Source organism: Chelonoidis abingdonii, chromosome 4, assembly GCF_003597395.2.
Source record: "Chelonoidis abingdonii isolate Lonesome George chromosome 4, CheloAbing_2.0, whole genome shotgun sequence".
Classification (NCBI taxonomy): domain Eukaryota; kingdom Metazoa; phylum Chordata; order Testudines; family Testudinidae; genus Chelonoidis; species Chelonoidis abingdonii.
This window is the reverse complement of record NC_133772.1, coordinates 30,181,046-30,203,071: the sequence shown is the minus strand read 5'-3', so window position 1 is coordinate 30,203,071 and position 22,026 is coordinate 30,181,046. Positions and strand designations below refer to the sequence as shown.

Genomic DNA, 22,026 nt, shown 5'->3' with positions numbered 1-22,026 from the left:
ACTCTTTGCTGCTGCCATAGGGCCGGCTGCTGCACCAGAACTCTACCCCAGGGACCTGCCCAGCCTCACCCCACTTCCAGCAGCCCATGTCCCCTCCCAGGATGGGGACTGACACTGCACGTGTGCAGGCTGGGCTGGAAAGTAGGGGCTGAACATGATGTGGATAAGCAGGCAACATGCTCGGGCCAGTGCTGCAGCAGGGATGGCACCACAGGAATTGACAGTGTGCACCATGGGAAAAACTGGGGGCACGCCGGCCCTTTGGAGGTCAGTAGGGATTTATGCCAGCTGAGGATCTGGCCCTATCTGCTTATCTAATAGAGTTCCTCTCCATATTCATAGATTTGAAGGCCAGAAAGACCACAGTGATCATCTAGTCTGAGCTCCAGTATGACACAGGCCATAGAACTTCCCCGAGTTAATTTCTGTTTGAACTAGAGCAGATCCTTCTGACAAATACCCAGTCTTGATTTAAAAATATCCAATAATGGAGAGGACAGCACAGCCCTTGGTAATTTATTCCAATGGTTAACCTCTCACTATTAAAAATTGTGCCTTATTTCTAGTCTGACTTTATCTAGCTTCAACTTCCAGCCATTGGAATTTGTTAGTCTGCTAGACTAAGAGCCCTCTATTAACAGCTTTCTCTTATCCGTGTTGGTTCTTAGACTGTGATCAACTCACCCCTTTACCTTTCCTTCTTTTCAAAGAAAAGCTTTGCAGACAGCACCCATGTGCTAGTAATGTGCACGTTCTGCCAAACTCTTTGAGGTATGAGCAAATAAATTTTGATCTCCTAGTTGCTCTTCGGACATGACCTGGGCATCAGAAGCATCATTTCAGTTGTGACCTTACTCACTGGAGAAGGCAGGATACCGTGAAGTGTAGGGGAAAATGAAGTCTTTGCTCTTACAAGAGCTGATTTGTGAAGAAGACATTAACCCCAGCACTTTTCTGCTCAGCAGCCAACACTGAAACTGCAGTGAGATGCTACGTGGGGATTGTGGGGAGGATGCGCATCAGAGGAGATCCAGTGCTCTCTTCTGCCCCATATTTGTGACCCGATGATCCATCCATACTCCTCTTTTAGGGAAAAAGGCTAACACCCAAAATTGGGCATGTGCTGTGACCGTGTGCTAGACAGCGGCCAGGGGTGCAAGCTGGGATCAATACTGGGGTCTGACTGGTGGGTCCAGGCAGCAGTGTGTGAAGCACCACAGGGATCCCTGAAAGTCTGTCATTCACAGCCATCTCCTGAGTGAAGGAGGGAATGATTAAATCCATGTTTAGCCATCATGGTTCAAGGGCTAATCACTGGGCATGGGGTAGAAAGGGAGGGGGCTAGACAGTACCTCCTATCTCATCCAAGCCAGAGGCAGGGGGCGAATGGGATCCTGATCCTATCATCGCCTGGCATGGCCAGACTTACCTGTGGAAGAGAAGGTACATTCCTGGCTGACTCCAGCGGGCTCCCACTTAATAGAGAACTTGGATGATTTATAGGAGGCGTTTGGTGAGTGGAGGCCCTCTCCAGGCAGGGTGTCTCAGGCAGGTCCTTGCGGAACCAATTAGTACAGTACCTTGTTTCTGCTGCACGCAGGTGGGAATATTCCTGGTATGTCAATGTGACCAGTTATCGCTGCCACCCCTGGTGGTATCCATGGTTGAAGGAAAAGGAGACACAATGTCTCAGGGCTCCGCGTTATGCATGGAAACCAGAGGTCTTTATCATACCAGCCTGCATCCAAAAGTGAGCACTGGGCTCGATCAAAATGAGCCGTTCCAATTTTTGACTTTTTAAACATTTTATTAGTTAACATAAAATACAAGCATTGAAATGAAACCTCCTGGTGAAACAGAAGATCGAAACATGGTGACTTTCTAAATTAAATGTCATCAAAATTGCCATGTTTTGCTTTCGACGTATTGGCACTCAACTGATGGATAAAAGTTCCATTGGAAAATTTCTAGTCTGTGCCTTAAGTATCTCATTGAATCAATGTCCTGCTACTACAGGGGCCTCAGGGATTGCAGATCTCAGTCCCGCCTGTTCTTTGCCTCTGACACAATAGCTTAGTCTCCAAAGGACTGTAATACTTCAGTCTAATACAGGTTAATGACTTGCTTGTCCCATTACTGGGACCAGTACAGGCAACAGTGAAGGTCCCAATACAGACCACAGTAGTGGTCCCCTGACTTGTCTCAGGACAGAACCCAGTACTGGTCCCAGTTCGGACTGCAGTACTGGTCCTATGACTGGTCCCAGTACAGACTCCAGTACTACTCCCGGTACTTTTCCCAGTATTGGTCCCAGCACTGATCCCAGAATAGATCCCAGTACTGGACCCAATACAGGCCAAAGCACTGATCCCAGGACTGGTCCCAATACTGATCCCTATATTGACCCCAGTAATGGTTCTGATTCACTTTCTGTTTTACAGCTCATGAAATACTGCAGGACCAGCCGTATTGTGTTCATAATGATCATCACGAGACTGGTCAGCAGTTCAGGATCCATGCTTTCAGGCAGAGATGGCAGGCACATAGTTTACAAGGGTTGGTGAAAAATGCTGCAAAATGAAGTCAGAAGCCCATGGAATGATGGGATAGAAAGAAATATATCATGGGATGGTGAGCATGCCCCCATGATATACTGTGATCTGTTCCCAGAGGTCCCAGTGGCAGAGGGTGATGAATTGCATAGTGGGATAGCTACCCATGATGCAATGCTCTCTTTGTTGATGCAAGAGCAATAACTATGGACCCACTGCACCAACACATGGAGCGTTGTGTGGATGTGTACAACTAATGTAATTAAAATGGCTTATGATCATAGATATTATATAAGTCAACTTAAATGGCCTTAGGTCAGGCCTACAGTATAGACCTATATCGGTATAACTTCATCACTCAGGGGTATGAAAAATCCACCATCTTCTGAGTGATGTAGTTATATCAAACTAATCCCCCCAGATAGACAGCACCATGTCGATGGGAGAACGTCTCCCATTGACACAGCTACTGCTTCTCAGGGAGGTGGATTAACTTTGCTGACAGGAGAAGGCTTTATGTGAAGACAAGCTCTTTATGAATCAGTCACATTCCGAAGGAAGAAAGTGTGTGAAAGGAGTCAGGGTCCAACATAAGCAAATTAGTGCTAGTTACAATAGTCGTTTTTGTGATGTATGCTACTAGTGAAATGGGACTCCCTGCAACACCACATGTGTGTGGTAAGAGTTACATGTGGGTACGCACATGCCATATCTTTATATTACATGCACATACGCCACATGCACATGCAGACACGCATACCACATGCACACGCAGACACACATCTGTGAACAAGTGCTTTAAACTGATTCAGGATCCATTTTTGAAGTTTTATTGACAAAGTCACCAACGGAAATGTTCAGGACCAAAGCCTGGGGGGCTGAATAATGCTGGTGAGTTATCACTTTATTTCATTCTGTGTAGCGTGAACTACAAATGGTGTGAAGCCAGGGAGAAGCAGACTGAAATGAGTTCCCTGAGAGATGAACAATGGAGCTGGGTTCTAAAACCACACTCAGAAAATGGAATGAGATCTATCATGCAGGACAGGATTGGGTTTTACTTCTCAGAGGAACTGCTGCTGGAGCCATCTCTTGTAGGAGTTCCTTATGAGTCCCATTACTCAGTCTCTTCTTTGGGGTCATAAGCCTCATTGGTGTAAGGTGGTGGAGGGGGTATTGGTGCAGAGGGAACCCCAAAGTTTTCATTGGCAGCATATGGCCTGAACAATATGGCCTGGAAAAAAAAAAAAAAAGAGAGATCAGCCTTCGCTGGTAACATCATTATCTCCTTTCTCACCTCCACAACTACCACCTTCCTTACCCCTCCATTCTCGCTCCATCATCTTCCTCACATTCTTCATTACCACCACCTTCCTCACCCTTCCATCAACATATTTTTCAGCACTACCACCATCATCTTCCTCTTCCCTCTAGTTTTTATAAGTCTGCTGTATTGACTGGCACTATTCCAGGGATGAATCTGTGCCATCATCACTAACTCCATGATCAACACCCATTTCACTATCTGTAGGGTTTTTCCTGTGGAGATGCATGGGTTCCACCTGTCACAGAACATGACCATGGTCTTTTGCAAAACTGGAGAATACAGAATCTATACTTCGTTTGGGTCCTGACTGCAGCAGGTTTCTGTGAGGCACTTAAAGGATTAACACAATAAGTCTCACTATGCTACAGAGCATCCCTTTGTGTTCCTTACTAGGGCTGCTTGAAAATTTCCTGTCAAAAAGCTGCTTTTAAAAAAAAAAAAAAATGAAAAAAGCCACAGAATCCCCAAACTTTTCTGTCTAACTAAACAAAATATTTAATGAAAAAATATCCAGTTTCCCAGGAAAAATTCAATTTTTCATCAAAAATAGTGAATGCCCCCAAATCAAATTTCAGTTTGGCGATGCCGCTGCAGTGCCTCATGGGAAATGTAGTCTGGTTGCCTAGTGTCCCCATTCTTCGCTATGGGTAAAGCTCAGAGGCTAGACTACATTTCCCGTGATGCACTATGGTCAGGGTCTCCCAGGATGCAACAACTTCCCCTCACCAAGAGGGCAGATGATGTTGCATCATGGAAGTTGTAGTCAGATCACAGAGATGGGTGTACAAAGGAGAATGGCAAGACGAGGCATTCAAACTACAAACCACATTAGGCACCATGGCAACATTTCCAAATTGAAATTTATTTTTTTTTCCAAAATATTTTGGTACTGTATTTGAATTGTTCCTGAAAAAAAAAAATCAAAACCGCCTATGGAAAATTTAGACAAAAACAGATTTTTTCATACAAACTTAACAGTTGTCATCACAGTTTGAGAAAACATTAGCCTATCAGTGTGTGATCTACTCCCTGGTCGAGAAGGGGTCAACTTCATCTCAGCTACACCCTTCACTATGCAAAGATGCTCAGAGGAATGACCCTGAGAACTGCTGAATGGGAGGCAGCCAGCCTTTGGGAAGGTCAGATTCTACACCAGCATCACAGCAGTGAGTTGACCCAGTTGAGTTTTTGTTGCCTGGATTCATTTATTTTGCTTTCTGGCTAGAAACATTGTCCCTGGAGGGAATGTCCACAGCTGTAGCTTTTGGGAGGGGAGTTTGCAGCATCATGATTTAATGGCTTTCAGTGGCACAAAAGGGTGGGATTGCAGCTCATGTTCTGGCCCAGTTACAGTTTCCTGGGTCCCCCCTACCCTGACCTGAGAAGATGAAATGCAGCCCCAGAGAAATTAAAACACTGACAATGAAGGTCAATGTGGTGGAAGTGAAAACTGGGACTACTTCCCCCTCCCTTTAAAAAAGATTCAGTAACTTTGATCATGGTACCAGCAGCCCGGTTAGGAATCAAGGTAAAAAGGACCAGAAAATAGGACTATTTCCTCTGCCAAAAATGCAACAAAAATCTATCAACCATTAAAATATTTTGATTTAACATTGAACCACAGTGCCTTATTGGAGTTGTAGTTTGGGTGCCTTATACTTCTTTTGTCCTTTATGGGCCATGGTCACTGGCAGGACTATATCTCCCATGAGGGGATATGTCACATGCACCCTTGCCAATGGTGCATCATAGGAGATGTAGTCCATCTAGAGAACATGGCCCGTAAGGGAAAATGTGAGTTCACGGCAGCTGAACTACAACTGCCATGAGGTATCATGGCACCACTTTGAATCTAAATAGATTGGTTTTCAGGTGTTTGGTGTTTTGGGAAAATAGCAACATTTTCTGGAGAAAGCAGATGCTTTCTGCTAAGATTCTCATGGAGCTGAAACCCCAATTTCCCATTTAAAAAAAACAAATTTGACAGACTTGTCAACGAGCCCTAAATCAGGGCCTATCACTTTCCCCCATCACTGCCTCCCTCATACACACTCAGGCTCTTCCCCAAGGACACTCCTCCCATCAGGGAGGGCACTTTGCAGAGGCGTACATCTCCCCCTCCTTTCAACACATGCTCTGATTCACGTCCCGTTTGAGAGCTGAAAGACTCACTGTGTTGGGGGTATAGCAGATGGCTTTGGAGGCAAAGTACGAGGCTGAGACAGCGATGGAGAATTCCAGGATGGACAACAAGAGCAGCATGATTGTGATACCCTTCACAGCATTCTGGGGAACATAAAACCACAGAGGATGCTAATTAATTTTGACTGTTAGAGGCGTAACATTGCACAGGGCTGCTGTGAGGTGCATAAAAAGTCCCTCTTTTCCCACTTGTGGGGATGCAGAAATCCGGTCCTGGTTATTCCCTCCTCCCAGGCACACAGAATTCTCCTCCTCCTTCTAACTACTCAGTAGGCCTGGTAATTGTGATGCATGGAGCCACACCACTGTCAGGAGATCATAGAATTCTGTTTTCTCCTGGGTCCACAGGGATATGGGCCCCTGAGACGCTCCCTGGGTAGGCCAGCCAGGATTCTGTAGCATGGAGTCAGTGTTGTCTAGTGCATAGAGCACTGGACTAGGATTGAGAAAAGCTGGGCCTGCTGGGTGACCTTGGGCATGTCGCTTCATCTCCTCGTGCCTCAGTTTCTCCATCTCTGCATAGTGGGGATTAAACAAAGTAAAACAGGTATTTAGGTTCAATGCTGCTCCTGATGAAATCAACAGGAGTTATTATTATTATTAATTTGTATGTTGATAGTGCCTGGAAACCCCAGTCATGGACTAGGACCCTACTGGGCTAGGTGCTGCAGAAAACACAGAACAAAAGCATGGTCCTTGCCTGGTTTTGGACATTGACAGGAGTTTTGACACTAGCTTTATCAAGAGCAGAACCAAGCATGTTAAGAGCAAATTTTTGTCAATTTCCCCCCAGATCAAAGGTCTGGAGCAGAATACACGGACAGTTTCTACAGTGGAGTCAAGGACTTAGGACAATTCCAGGTATCTGGTATTTTAAAAACACATCTGTTAGGGATGGTCCAGGTAGACTTAAAACAGCCTCAGCACAGGGTGATGGGCTGGATGACCTCTTGACATCCCTTCCAGCCTTATACTTCTATAATTCTATGGCAGAATCTGGCCACTTACCAACCAATGATATTTCTCATCCTTGTGGTCATAATGTGATGCATTAATAATCAGCTCCGTTAGAAAGAGAATGATCCCAAGGGCTGAGGAGAAGGCACTAGTTCTGTTCATTCTCCGGCTGCTTCTCATCTGAGAGAGACACACAGAGGGTCAGGTTGTGTGTAGGCAGAAAACAGGTTTGGTTATCATAGAATCATAAAAGATTTAGGGTTGGAAGAGACCTCAGGAGGTCATCTAGTCCAACTCCCTGCTCAAAGCAGGACCAACACCAACTAAATTATCCCAGCCGGGGCTTTGTCAAGCTGGGCCTTAAAAACCTCTAATAATGGAGATGCCACCACCTTCCTAGATAACTCATTCCAGTGCTTCACCATCCTCCTAATGAAATAGTGTTTCCTAATATACAACCTGGACCTTCCCCACTGCAACTTGAGACCATTACTCCTTGTTCTGTCATCTGCCACCACTGAGAACAGCTGAGGTCCACCCTCTTTGGAACCCCCACTTCGGGCAGTTGAAGGCTGCTATCAAATCTCCCCTCACTCTTCTCTTCCGCAGACTAAACAATCCCAGTTCCCTCAGCCTCTCCTCATAAGTCATGTGCCCCAGCCCCCTGATCATTTTTGTTGCCCTCTGCTAGACTTTCTCCAATTTGTCCACATCCTTTCTATAGTGGGGGCCCCCAAACTGGACACAATACTCCAGATGTGGCCTCACCAGTGCCAAATAGAGGGGAATAATCACTTCTCTCAATCTGCTGGCAATTCTCCCACTAATGCAGCCCAATATTCCATTAGCCTTCTTGGCAACAAAGGCACACTGCTGTCTCGTATACAGCTTCTCATCCACTGTAATCCCGAGGTCCTTTTTTGCAGAACTGCTTCTTACCCAGTTGGTCCCCAGCCTGTAGTGGTGCATGGGATTCTCCATCCTAAGTGCAGGACTCTGCACTTGTCCTTGTTGAACCTCATCAGCTTTCTTTTAGACCAATGCTCTAATTTGTTTAGGTCACTCTAGACCCTATCCCTACCTTCCAGCATGTCTACCTCTCCCTCAAGCTTTGTGTCATCTGTGAACTTGCTGAGGGTGCAATTAATCCCATCATCCAGATCATTAATAAAGATGTTGAACAAAACCAGTTCCAGGACCGACCCCTGTGGCACTCTGCTTGATACCGACTTCCAACTAGACAGCGAGCCATTGATCCCTACCCGTTGAGCGAGATGATCTAGCCAGCTTCTATCCACCTTATAGTCCATTCATCCAATCCATACTTTTTTCACTTGCTGGCAAGAATACTGTGGGAGGCTGTATCAAAAGCTTTGCTAAAGTCAAGATATATCATGTCCACTGCTTTCCCCATATCTACAGAGTCAGTTAGTTATCTCATCATAGAAGGCAACCAGATTGGTCAGGTATGAGTTGCCCTTGGTGAATCCATGTTGACTGTTCTGATCACCTTCCTCTCCTCCAAGAGCTTCAAAATGGTTTCCTTGAGGACCTGTTCATGATTTTTCCAGGGACTGAGGTAAGGCTGACCGATCTGTAGTTCCCTGGGTTCTCCTTCTTCTGTTTTTTAAAGATGGGCACTATATTTTCCTTTTTCCAATCATCTGGGATCTCTCCCAATCACCATGAGTTTTCAAAAATAATGGCCAAAGGCTCTGCAATCACATCAGCCAATTTCCTCAGCACCCTCGGATGCATTAGATCTGGCCCCATGGACTTGTGCATGTCTAGCTTTTCTAAATAGTCCTGAACCTGTTATTTCACCACTGAGGGCTGCTCACCTCCTCCCCATACTGTGTTGCCCAAGACAGAAGTGTAGGAACTGACCTTGTCTGTGAAGACAGAGGCAAAAAAAGCATTGAGTACTTCTGCTTTTTCCACATCATCTGTCACGACATCATCTGTCACTACATCATTGATGTTCCCCTGGGCCAGTCAATGAGTTCCCCTCCTGTAGAGGGTATCATTGCTGTACCCCGGGGCACGCCAATGGGTCATCCCCTCCCGTAGAGGGTATCGTTGATGCATTCTGGGGCAATTCATAAGACATTGTATCCCAGTTGCCTGAAACCCACTTAACCACCCTTGTACTCAGTTTACTGCAGCACACACTCTGGTGCTCAGTACTTCGCAGCGCAGCCTTTGCCTCCAGTGATCCCTGCACGCCAACAACCTTGGCCACAAACACAGTCCCATTCAGTCCTCTTGCCTGTGCATCCTATATGTGGTTTATATTTAAGAAAGGGGGTATGGAGGGGTGCCTCAGGGAGTCCCAAACCAAGGTGTGCGCTACAGGTGATAAGTAAAAAGGAACTTGCCTCTATCCCTGGTTGTGAGAAACTCTCCAAGGATTCCCAATCACACCCTGCTCACTGCGCCAAAGCTGTTAGGCAAAAAGATTCTTTTCCCCAAGAATCAGGCAATCACAGACAATACTGAAGAAGGGTTTATTCACGGTACTGAGCAGACTGACAAGCAGCTTCAAAAATATGGTGCCATAGTGGCCAGTTATATACATTTTTTATGAATTTATTTGCATTTATTTGTACATATTGTGGCAAATTGCCGGTACTGTTCTGCTGGGTCTCGCGCTTTCTCTTCTCTGGGGTAGGTTCAGGGCGCTATTGCTTGCCTCTGAACCAGTTCTTAATCATTCCCCTAGTGTCCTTGGAGGAGGGTGAGTGGAGAGGGAGGGACCAAGTGACCCCGTTGTCACTCCGAACCTGGCCAGGATCTCTGCCTTTAGCTGGAATAGTTTGCTGCAGCTTCTGCAGACATATCGTAATGACCTTCTGGGCTTCCCCATAGGAATGGGCAAGGATATCAGACCATTGTTCTCGGGGCCAGGCCTCCGCAGGCTGTTCTCTCAAAGCCAGAGGTATGCTTCCACACAATCCTCCCTGGTCATTTTTGTAAGTAATGGCTAGCCCGTATGGTCCGGGTCCTCCCGTGGTGATTCTGTTCCATAAGGGTCTTCATCTGGCTTATTAGGTCTCTCTCAGCAGGCTCGGTCCTGAGCAGCCTGACTCAGCAGCAGCTGATTAGTCTCTTGCTGCATCTAGTCGCCCTTGTTGGGCGGTTGCCTGAACCCTGGTAGCCTCCTGCTGGCCGCAGTGGCATGATATAAGGGCTTGACCACGTCGTCCATTTAAGGTGGGAGGTTATGTCCCTCCCTGGACTATGTCCCCAGCGCGCAGATCCACCCTGAACAGTGTGGCGCAAATTGCCGGATATGTGTTCTCTGGGTCTCGCGCTTCCCTTCTCTGGGGTAGAGTTCAGGCGTATTGCTGCCTCTGAACAGTTCTTATATCACTCCCCTAGTGTCCTTGAGGAGGGGAGTGAGAGGGAGGGACCTGGGGCCGCCCGTACCCAGTCCACCCAGGGCCCTGGGGTGTGGTGACCACTTGAGCTAGCGGTTTCTTCCCTGGTACTTCCTCTTATACCCGTCAGCTTGTGAAGGCTTCTCGCCTCTCTTCTATACAGCCTGGTGCCCCTTATCTGGTTTTTCTTGGGCTTCCCAATCACCAGCCACACTCCCTCCAAACCTTCTATTTCTCTCTGGACAAACTCTTCTCTTCTGCAATTGCACTCTGCTTCCAATCCAACATTTCTCCTTCAATACACCACACCTGTCTGACTGAAGCAGGGTTATCCATGACTTGAGTCAGGTGCTCTAATGAGTCAGGTGCTTCTAAATTGGATTCAGGTGCTCCAATTGGCCACAGCTGTTCTAGTTAATCTAAAGCAAACCTTCCTCCCTTGGCAGGGAATAAGGCCCCCTGCTAACACTCTTATGCTGCCTTCTGGCCATGCTGTATCACAATATAGAGACAGACATTGTTGCAAGTCAACAGAGAACCCTGATCAAAGATAAAAATAAGAACAGTACATACATAATTAGAGGTCATCCTAATTGTATCAAACATCTATGACTACCTTGCAGGGGAAGGAGGCGGGGTGAGGGAGGTAGGGATGAGTGCTTACAGACATCCGGTGGGTTGTGAAGGGAGGATTAGCATTGATTTTTTTTACCAATAAGAAGAGCTAAGTTATTATATATTAACAGAAACGATGTCCTTGATTTTCAGCAATTTCTGTCTTTTCTGATGGCTAAATTTTAACTTCTTCCTGACATACCTAAGCAAAATTCTCAGAGATATGGCATGCTTTCCTGGAAATATCTGAATGATCCTATTTCATGAATGCCCACACTCCTGCTTTCCCCTTCTCTCTACCCTCTTCCTTCCCTCCCCATCTCTATTCCCCTCCTCTGAACTTTGCTTCTATTCTTTTGGATAACTTAATACTTTTGCTGTAGCTAGTTAGATTTTTACAAACAAATTTTGTCTGTAAATTGTGTAATAGAAATAATTGACCCATATTTTAACCATTCATATTATATGCATAATTAAATGTTTCAAGTATAGCTAAGGTTAGGTAGCAAATGGTTAATATATTATAAGTAGTTTAAATACAATTTGTTTTTTCAATATATATATTTTGAAAAAAATTAGTATAAATTTAATAGAAAAGTGTAAGAACCAGTCCCAGTCCTTCTCCTTCCCCCTGCCCCCACAGTTTCAGTAAGGCACCAACAGCCCCCTTACACTTAGCCTCTGACTGCCAGATGTTGGGACTGGACAACAGGGTATACATTATCCGATAATTGCCCTGTTCTCTTCAGTTCCTGTGAGGATCTCGCATTAGCCACTGTCAGCAGACAGGATTCTGGGCTAGATGGGCCAATATAACCATTCTTATGGTCTTATGGTCTCTAGGACTGAGCATGACACCCATGGAGAACAGCCAAGCGGTTCTACTGGCATTTTCTCTTAAACCAATAAAGACAACCCTCCTACCCCCCAGGAAAGACTAGAACATTCATGACAAAAAAGCCTGATTCTTCTTGAGGCACTGGGAACTGGATTTGGGGCTTTGCACCTCTCAGTGACCAGCTGGTGACAACACATGACTCCTGTCTGAAATCTCATGGCTGACCAGAAGGGGGCCGGAAGTCTCAGTTGGAGTAACTGGCTCCATTGTTGTCTGTGTGTTACCCCCAAGGAGGTCAGCCAGGTTCCCAGAGCTCTGCATGCTGGTTGCTCAGGGAGAGGCACTGTCCCTGGGACAGTGGCGAACCATGGGCAGACTCAGGGTCTGCTGGGCAACAAAGATGGAGAGAGGAGACAGTGACAGGGGGTGGATGGCAAGTAGCCTGCTTGGAGGAGGGGCAGTGTCTGAGAGAAAGGAGGGAGAGGGCAGAGTCAAATGATTGACAAATGATAGCCTGGGAAGAAGAGCTAGCCTGACCAATAAGAAGTGTGTGTCTGCCCCTGGGAGTACAGTGGGAGGGGGAAGCCATTTTGGAGGGGTCTGGAGCCAGTCACAGAAAGGGCAGGACTGGCTGTATGGGGAGCTGGTGAGTCTGTTCCTGCATGCAGGGTTGCCCCTGAGAACTGGCCTCTGGGGATCTGGAAGGAAAATCCCTCAGCTAGGCCCTTTCCTTCTTCAAGGTGAATACCAGTTTATGGACTTTTGTTGGGAAAACTCCCCCCACCCCCGACAGCCAAGCTCAGTGAGCCCTTCAGCTCCCCAGGTAAAATCAGCCACTCCATGGCACCACGGCTCTGGCTGCTAGCTCAAGGCTGCCTGCCTGCTGTGAGAGTGTCTGAGTGCTAGGGTGGGAGATTGAAGTTTGTAATTTAGTAGTTATTATAATCTGCACCTTGAGCCCTGCACCCCTTAGTGGGGAGGCGAAATCCTAGCACCAGAAGCAGCCTGACTCCTGCACGAAGAAAATGCCTGCCAGCAGTGAACATCAGCTCCTCAGCAGTGACTGAGGAGTCCAGAGCCATCTCTGAACCTGAGGATCCGTTGCAGAATTGTGAATGCACCATCTTTTAGATGGTCAGGGACATTGTTTGGGAGACCCCCAACTCCCCTGAATTGTGTCCTCAAGCCAGCAGGTAAGGGTTTGGGGATTTTATTACCTGCTACCTATTAAACTTGTGGGGGAACTTACCATCTTATTCCACTTGTAAGTCTTTGGGCTGTACTGAACCACATCAGCCAAGTTTCTAATTGCTGCTATAGAAGATATTGTTGTCACAGGCCATCAAAGGCCCCTACGAAGTATCTGTACCAACTAATTTTAACGTTTGCTATATCAGGTCATGTGAGTGAGGAAATTCATGGGTATTATCAGCATGGGCACAAATGACCACAAGAGTAATGTTTCACCCTTTTATATTTACTTTCTGTTTAATATAATTACTGTCTTGAATATATTGTATATGTTTGTATTATTTCTTGGGAGTCTCCAACTATCTGGCAAGTAAATTGCTGTTACTCTGTGGTTAGAATTTTCCTTCCAAGCTGCCCTGAAAGGAGTGAGGTGGGTGGGAGCACCACCAAATACATTCATATGGGAAAGAAATAAGGAACTTACATCTTGTTGAGCTGGAGGAGGTTCCGGAAGAACCCAGGCCTGTGCCTCAAAACCCGTAGAAGAGGTAACCAGGTGAACAGGGTACTACATGCAAAAGACAGGCCAAGACCTGACTGGGCTGGAACACTGAGCTATACACTCACTCTTGGAAATGGTCCCAGAAGGTCTGGGGGGAGGCGGTTTGGGACTAAAGTTGCACTGTCCATAGGCAAGTCATGCTCAGAAAGGATGGAGTTCTTGTCTGCCTCTAGCAGCTGAGCCACAGAAGGGTTTTAAGGCTGCTGCTGCAGCCATTTAAGGCTCCCCATCTGCTAGCTCAAGTAGTAGAGACTTTTCCTTCTAGTGCTGAAGGTTCCCAAGTTCTAAGCCCTGTGGCTGGTTTAAAAGTCACTTATCCATGTTCCAGTGTAAATAGGGAGCTTGATTTTTTTTTTGTCTTAGGTCTTGTTATAAGAAATAAATTCAATTAAAAATGAGATTTCAGGGCTTATGTAATTTTGTGAGTTCAAAGAACTGCCTGAATTTTCAGGCCAAGCCTATGACACTTTGGAAGTTCATTTCTCATGACCACAGCAAAAAAACCATAGCAGTTGGCAGCCTTTAGGAGCTTGTGAAGTTGATTAATAGCTAGATAATATATTCCCAGGAACAACTCATTGTTATCAGAGTATGGTTCATAGGGTGAATTATGCAATGTGTCTTTCTACTTAGAAAAGACTGTTGCTACTATGCAGAGAAAAGAAAATAGCAGGTAAAAGGTAAGAGTCAGAGCTGGTTGAAATTTTCAAAATGTCATTGAAATTGTGAAATTTTGGGTGGTGGGGAATGGTGAAAAAATGTTTACAACATTTTTCATTCATTCTCCTATTCTTTGATCAGCGTGTAGGTCTCAATTCAGGAAAGCACTTAAAAACATGCTTAATTTTAAATACACCCATAAATCTCACAGATACTTAGTGCTTTGCTCATTAGGGGCCTAGCTGGAAGTCCCCTTTTCTTCACTATTTTGAATATATTTCTGGCTACTTTAATTCTTCTAACTTCCCTTTTTCAGCCTCCCTGGACACTTTGTCTTTTTTTTGTTCCCTGGTAGCCTGGCTCCCTTTTCAGCAGCTGTTTGCTGCTCTACTTTCTATTGGACTCTTTTCTATTGGGCTCCTAATTGAGGTTTATTAGTCAATAGAAAAATTGAAGGTAGTTGTTGGGCCACAAGCTGCTGCTACAGATACAACAGAAAGACAGCAGGGAGCAGTTTAAAGCAGTGATGAGCTCCCAAAATCCTAATAACTGGCTCCCTACCAGGTCCTCGGCAGCACTTCGGTGGCAGGAGGTGGGGCTTGTCTTCACTCTGGGTTTTTGGCGGCACTTTGGCGGTGGGTCCTTCAGACCTCGAGCGAGTGAAGGACCTGCCGTCAAACTGCTGCCGAAGACCCAGCAGGGAACTATCCAGTGAGTACAAGCCCCACGTGCTTCTCACCGCCCCTCATCTGAATTGCCGCTGAAGACCCGGTAGGGAATCGCCCGGTGAGTACAAGCCCCATGTGCCTTCCCCGCCCCCCGCCAACCCCAACCCACGTCCTGCCCCCGACTGTCCCACCCCCTACCCAATTTTCCCTGTCCCCTGACTGCCCCAACCCCATCCACCAACACCTCAACAGACACCAGGAACCAGGATCGGCTTCATGTTTTTTTGCTGCCCTTAGTGGCCAAAAAAAAAAAAGCCACGGCAGCGCAATTGCACCGTTCTACTTTTCGGCAGCAGTTCGGCAGCAGGTCCTTCATTCTGAGAAGGACTGAGGGACCTGCTGCCGAATTGCTCCCGAAGACCCAGACGTGCCGCCCTAATAGCGGCCAGAGGGCCGCCCCATGGTATTGGCTGCCCCAAGCACCTGCTTCTTTAGCTGATTCCTGAAGCTGGCCCTGCCCGGAACTCCCACTCTTGCCCAACCCCCCACCCGTCCCGCATACCCATGACCCCCCCGAACTCCGCCCCCTCCAATCACTCCCTGCCCCTTATCCAACCCCTCCTCCCAGCCCCGGCCCGGCCCCCTCACCATGCTGCTTAGGGCAGCGTGTATTGATGCTGCACGGCCGCTGGAGCTCGCAGCTCCACTCCCTTACCATGCCGTTCAAAGCGGCAGGAGGCAAGCTGAGGCTCTGCGAGAGCGGGGGAGGCAGGAGGAGGGGCCGGGGGACCCTCCCCAGCCGGAAGCTCAGGCGGGCTGGTCAGGATGGTCCCATGGGCCACATAGTTTGCCCACCCTTTACAACTGGTTCTAAATCGGCTTCTAAATTTAACAACCAGTTCCCGCGAACTGGTGTGAACTGGCTCCAGCTCACCACTGGTTTAAAATATCTCCATTTCTCCTCCAGCTCCCTATTTGTCATAAGATCATAGAATCATAGACTATCAGGGTTGGAAGGGACCTTAGGAGGTCATCTAGTCCAACCTCCTGCTCAAAGCAGGACCAGTCCCCAACTAAATCATCCCAGTCAGGTCTTTGTCAATCCTGACCTTAAAAACCTCTAAGGAAGGAGATTCCATCATCTCCCTAGGTAACCCACTCCAGTGCTTCACCACCCTCTACCCTGTCTCTTCTGTCTTCCTCTCCAACACAAGTTCCAACAGAAATTGGTCCAGTAAACAATATTACCTCCACCACCTTCTCCCTCTCCAACATTCCTTCTCCATGTTCTTGATCAACAAGCACTTTGCTCTTTCCCATCAGCCACTCTTCTTGGATAGTGCCCTGGGCAAAGCAGAGCTAAACTCTGAGACTCCTCTCCCCTCCCCAGTTAGGAAAGGGGAGGGAACATTCTCTAGAAACTCACCAGACAGATGTTGCCATGATTCTCAGCTGCAACCGAGAGGGATCCAGAAATGATGAACTGCCCGGGAAAGAGAAAACCATCTTTTACAGTTCACACTTACAAGAAAGATCTCGCCTCCAAGATAGGCTCTATGTGATGGAAGCTAGGACAAAGAATGACACTTCCCACAGTCCGGGCAGTCATAATAATTATACCTAGTGCTTAGAGAGCACTTTCCATCTAATAATGCTGCCAACCAGGTTCCCTTCAATCCTCTCAGTTAAAGTGACACCTATGCCATAATCTTTCTGCCCAGATTATCCTCCTCTTCTCTCCTCCTTCTTGCTTCTTTTTGACAACTGAGCTTGCTTTTCACCCCATAAATAGAGCAATGACTGGATGGTCCTGAGAAGAGCTCAGGATGTCACCAGGTTCCTCACCCCACCTTCCACCCAGTGCAGCTGTGTCATCCCATGCCTATGTCTCTACCTATGGAGATTGTATAGTACTTCCATCACCATGGTATCAGAGTATGTCTACATCTGAAGCCTAACCTGCAGTGGGGACACAGGTGGGGGCTGCTGTCAAGTCCCCCATCCCCCTGCTCAGGGCAGATGGACGATCTGGGGCTCCCCACAGTGGCTTGGGCTTCCTGGGCAACTCTTACCATGGCTAGGCTCTGGTTTCCAGCCTGACTAGGGGTCAGGGCTTCGGGGGAAGAGGCAGACCAGGGGCAGGGCCACAGAGAGAGTGGGGATTCTGCATGTGACTTACTTTTGCCTTTTGAAAAAAATGGTTGCCTTACCTGTCCTCTCCAGCCTCCCAGCTGTGCTAACATGCCTCAATCCAGACCTGCAGTGCCCTCTGCTGTCACCTCCATACTTTCTGTGGCGAAGCAGTTACCAATTTCACTTGAGAGTCGAATAGTTCCTGGGTTGGAAGCTGGCAGGAGATTTGCCCTTTTTGCTCATCAGCTGATGTTCCTCCCCTCCACTCCCCCATTCAGGATAGATAAAACTCTAACGAGGCCTACTTCAGCCAGGGGAATTGCAAAGGGACAGAGACCTGAGCTTAACCTCCACCTAGTAAGCTAGAAGTGCTCAGACAATGAGCTCACAAAGGCCTGGGCCTTAACATCAGCCCAGTAAGCAGAAGTGCTGAGCCAGTGACTTCACAGATGTGAGTGCCAACATCGGCCCAGCAGAGGGGCTAAGGCAGTGACTTCACAGCAGATTGGCCTTTAACACTAGCTCAACAAGACAGTTTTGGTGAATAGGATGAGCAGATTTTCAAAATGAGAAGCCAGGACACCTGACATGTAAAACAGGCAAGGTGGAGTAGCAGGGATTGTGAGAGTGGCACTCAGGGCTGGTAGCTGATGGAAGGTACCTGTCTTTCAAGGGCATGTGGGTGGGTTTTACTGAGGGACTAAGGTGGCACATGGGGAAAGTTTTTTGAAGCCTAGACCAGAGCACTGCATGATGCAGGACAGCAGATTAATAATCTACCTAGCAATGGCAGGAAATGGGTCAGCACATTAGATGGGCCAATGATCTACCAAGTGACAGCAGCAAATGTGATAGCAGACTAAGAGGCGTGCCAGTTTAGATAGACTATAATGTTCTACATATCTATGTGGGAGTGACATCTGCTGCAGGTTCCTGAGCTGAGCGCACACTGCCTCTTTCCCTTTGTTGGTTGCTTTTAGAAGGGAGATACTAGGTGTCTGTTACTTATCAAGTATCAGAAGGGTAGCCATGTTAGTCTGTATCCCCAAAAACAATGAGGAGTCCAGTGGCACCTTAAAGACTAATAGATTTATTTAGGCATAAGCTTTCATGGGTAAAAAACTCACTTCTTCGGATGCATGGTGTGAAAATTACATATGCAGACATAAATACACTTCTACCCCGATATAACGCTGTCCTCAGGAGCCAAAAAATCTTACCATGTTATAGGTGAAACCATGTTATATCAAACTCACTTTGATCCGCCGGAGCGCACAGCCCCGCCCCCCGGAGCGCTGCTTTACCATGTTATATCTGAATTCATGTTATATTGGGTTGCGTTATATCGGGATAGAGGTGTATACTGACACATGAAGAGACAGGAGTTACCTTACAAATGGAGAACCAGTGTTGACAGGGCCAATTCAATCAGGGTGGATATGGTCCACTCCCAATAATTGATGAGGAGGTGTCAATACCAAGAGACGGAAAATTGCTTTTGTAGTGAGCCAGGCACTCCCAGCCCCTATTCAAGCCCAAATTAATGGTGTTAAATTTGCAAATGAATTGTCGCTCTGCAGTTTCTCTTTGAAGTCTGTTTTTTAAGTTTTTTTTTGTTGCAGTATGGCTACTTTTAAATATGTTATAGAATGTCCAGGGAGATTGAAGTGTTCTACTAGCTTTTGTATGTTACCATTCCTGATGTCTGATTTGTGTCTATATATCCTTTTACCTAGAGATGCCTGATTTGTGTCCATTTAGAGCTTTAATAATAGACAATTATTATTTATCCATGTGGCCATGCCATCACTTCATAAACACATTCAATTATTCTACTCACAACAATTCCTCCCCAGAACGGGTATCCCACAATGCCAGAGACAGAAATGTATTTAATGAAAATTGTAGAGACACCTCCAAAGCCGATGTGTATCAGCCCAATCAAGATCTGGATGGCCTGTGGGAAGAGAATGGGGCAGTAAGAGGAGCCAATTCCCCCTATCTTGGAGATGAACACAACACCCTGTCTGACCAGAGCTGATTAGAAACTGGAATTTTCATCCTGTGGGAAATTCTGATCTTTAGACTGTTGTTTTAATCTGAAATCTGAAAATTTTCAGTTTGGAAATGTTAAACATTTCATTTCAGTTTGTGAAACCGTCGTCTTATAGAAGTTGTAGTTGGGGTACCATTTTCTTCTATGGTCTAGACTTCCTACATGGACTACATCTCACATGCACAATCATGGGACTCTCATGGCATACCATGGTAATTCAGTAAAACGAGAAGACCGCAGTGCAGCTGAGAAGGTGCAGTTTGGAATAGGGAGCTAGTCCTATTGGGAAGAATCACCTCAACTTCCTTGAGGCATCGTAGTAGCTCACGTGGATGCAATTTAATATCAAACTGACCTGAGAGAAAACACTTCAGTTCAGTTTGACAAATTGAGGTAGTTTGATTTGAGAAGACCCAACCCAAAACCAAAATATTTTGTTTTGATTTTTCCAATGGAAATCTTTGATTTTTGTGGAAACTACATTTCCCATAGAAAAAATGTCAACGTCGTCCTCAATCAATGGTCCCCTCAGAGGGAAGGTTCTCTGGCCTGTGATATACAGGAGGTCAGTGGTCCCTTCTGGACTTCAAATCTATTAACTCATTTGCTTATTTATGTACATAATTGTAGATAAACAACCAGTCATGGGCTTATCCATGTAGACAGATGGATAGAAGTTGCAGGTTGATTGATTTCACGAGCAATGCAAGGGTGAATGGAATCAGCTCTGCACTGCAGTAACTAGGACCTAGGTTTGAACTGCGTCTTCTCAGACCAAATCCTCGGCCAGAGTGAATTAGCACAATGGAGCTACATTGATTTACACCAGCTGAATAGCCTTCCCCTCCTCCCTAGGATGGGGCTGTTTCATTCCATTAGTTCCACAAGTAGCTGGTTTATAATCATTTCCCTTGTTTCTGCTTTGCTTGATTAATCTTCATTTCTCCCTGTTTGGGTACCTAGGAGGATTCATTGCCCCTGGAACTCTGGGTGTATTTTTATCCACTGCCCTCAACAAAGCAATGAAGTCTCAAGAGGAGGTCTGATCGTAGCGGGCTTCTTGGCATCCTTCTCATAAAGCTGATTGTTAAAGTAAAAAAGAAAAGGGTGGAATCTGGAGTTTGCTCATGCTCAGTCATTCACCCACCTGTTCAGGCCCTTCGGCATTGAAATGACTCATCCTCATGTACTGAGAGCAAAGATCACACTTACCCCCAGGGTCTTGGGCTGTGCTTTGAGGAATATCTCCATCATCCCTACTTTCCTTAGCTGCGCGACCTGTTCAGCGGGATTCCTGGTGTACATTGACCCAAGAGGTTGGTTCCCAGGGTTCATGACTGTGAACGGCTGGGGCCCACATTGCACCATCTCAGGAGTCTGGGGAATGGCACCAGAGACTCCCTGGCCTTGGTGGATGATGCCAGCGCTGTCTGGGGGCATGAACACAAGCATCCCATTGGCTGTGCTTCCTGGTGCTGCCATGATGATGAAGATGCTGCAGAAAAGAGTGATTGGCCCAGATTAAGCCATATGTAATAACACTGGTCCCCAAATTAGCCCTGGGCCATGCTGAGTAGGAATCTTCATTACCTATTGCTCAACGGCCTTTGAGTCCCTGTCATGATTTTGTCCTTCGCATGGGACTATAATTGGAGCACTAGCAACACCCTAAATATATGGGTTGAGATTCCAAAAGCTGACTGAAGGATTCAGCCACACAACTCCCATTAATTTCAACAGGGTTTGTGTGGCAAAACTGTCTCTTTGGCTTTTAAAATCTCAATCAAGGAGCTCAAGCGTTTCCCATTCCACACCTCCTTTTCCAGATGCTTTTAACTTTCTGGATCTTTCAGTTTTCGGGATGGAATTTTCCAGAGCTGTGCAATTGATTATCCTAGGGTTGATAGATGGTGAAATTAACTCGGGTTCTTTGGCACAAAGGCTCTGCTGTTGCTCCCATTGAAATGAAGGAAACATTCCCTTTAACTTCAAAGGCATGGGATCAGACCCAAAAAACATTTACGAAAGAGCTGGCCAAAAATTTTCCAGTAAAACTGTTTTTTAATGGAAAATTGGGTTTTCCATTAAGTGGATATTTGTGTGTGTGGAAAGGATCTCCCTGTCACAGAACTTCAGGTTTTTATAAAAAAACTGAAAGCTCTAAACCAGCAATATTACAATTCAACAATGCTGCTGTGGTGCCTCATGGGGTATGTAGCTCAGTTGCCATATATCCCCCTTCACCTCTGCAGGCTGAGCTCCTTGGTTGGACTACATCTCCCATCATGTGCCATGGACTCCCATGATGCATTGCAATGTCCATAGGGGGGTCAGTCTTCACAACGCTCCAAGCTGCTGCTCGGTTTGGGTTGTTAAGAGGCTCCAGATATTTTTTAAGTGTTAACAAGCACTGGAAAGCAGGTTGAGGTCACGATCTATAAGTGGGGAGATGATTTCTAAGGGTAGAGGGCTCTTTCATTTGGCAGAAAAAGACATAACAAGATGTAGTGGGTCCAAGCTTGGCAGGCAGGCTGCCTTCGGCGGCTTGCCTGTGGAGGGTCTGCTGGTCCTGTGGCTTCACCTGGGGGAGGTCCTCCGAAGCCACAGAACCAGCGGACCCTCTGCAGGCAAGCCGCTGAAGGCAGCCTGCCTGCCGTCCTCACAGCGACTGGCAGAGCGCCCCCAGTGGCTTGCTGCCCCAAGCATGCGCTTGGCGTGCTGGGGCCCAGAGCCGCTCTTGCCAACTGTTATTAGACAGGAGATGTCGCAGACCATGGCAAGGCCATCCCAATCTCTGAACCTTGCCCCTTTTACTCACTGGCTAGCGCCACGTAGTGGAGAGCAGCTGACATGTGAAAGGCTTTGGGTGAATGCAAGCAAGTTGT

General features: G+C 46.7%; 1 protein-coding gene across 1 annotated transcript; it reads right to left on the bottom strand.

Annotated features, from left to right (window-relative positions):
• Positions 1–3,669: 3,669 nt before the first annotated feature.
• Positions 3,670–20,623, bottom strand: LOC116817017 (membrane-spanning 4-domains subfamily A member 15-like). Its single transcript, XM_032766741.2, has 6 exons — positions 20,354–20,623; positions 18,926–19,042; positions 16,379–16,435; positions 7,090–7,218; positions 6,052–6,165; positions 3,670–3,786 (listed from the first exon to the last, which is right to left on the bottom strand). Exons 1-6 carry the CDS (start codon positions 20,621–20,623, stop codon positions 3,670–3,672), a joined length of 804 nt encoding a protein of 267 aa, XP_032622632.1.
• Between the last annotated feature and the right edge of the window lie 1,403 nt (positions 20,624–22,026).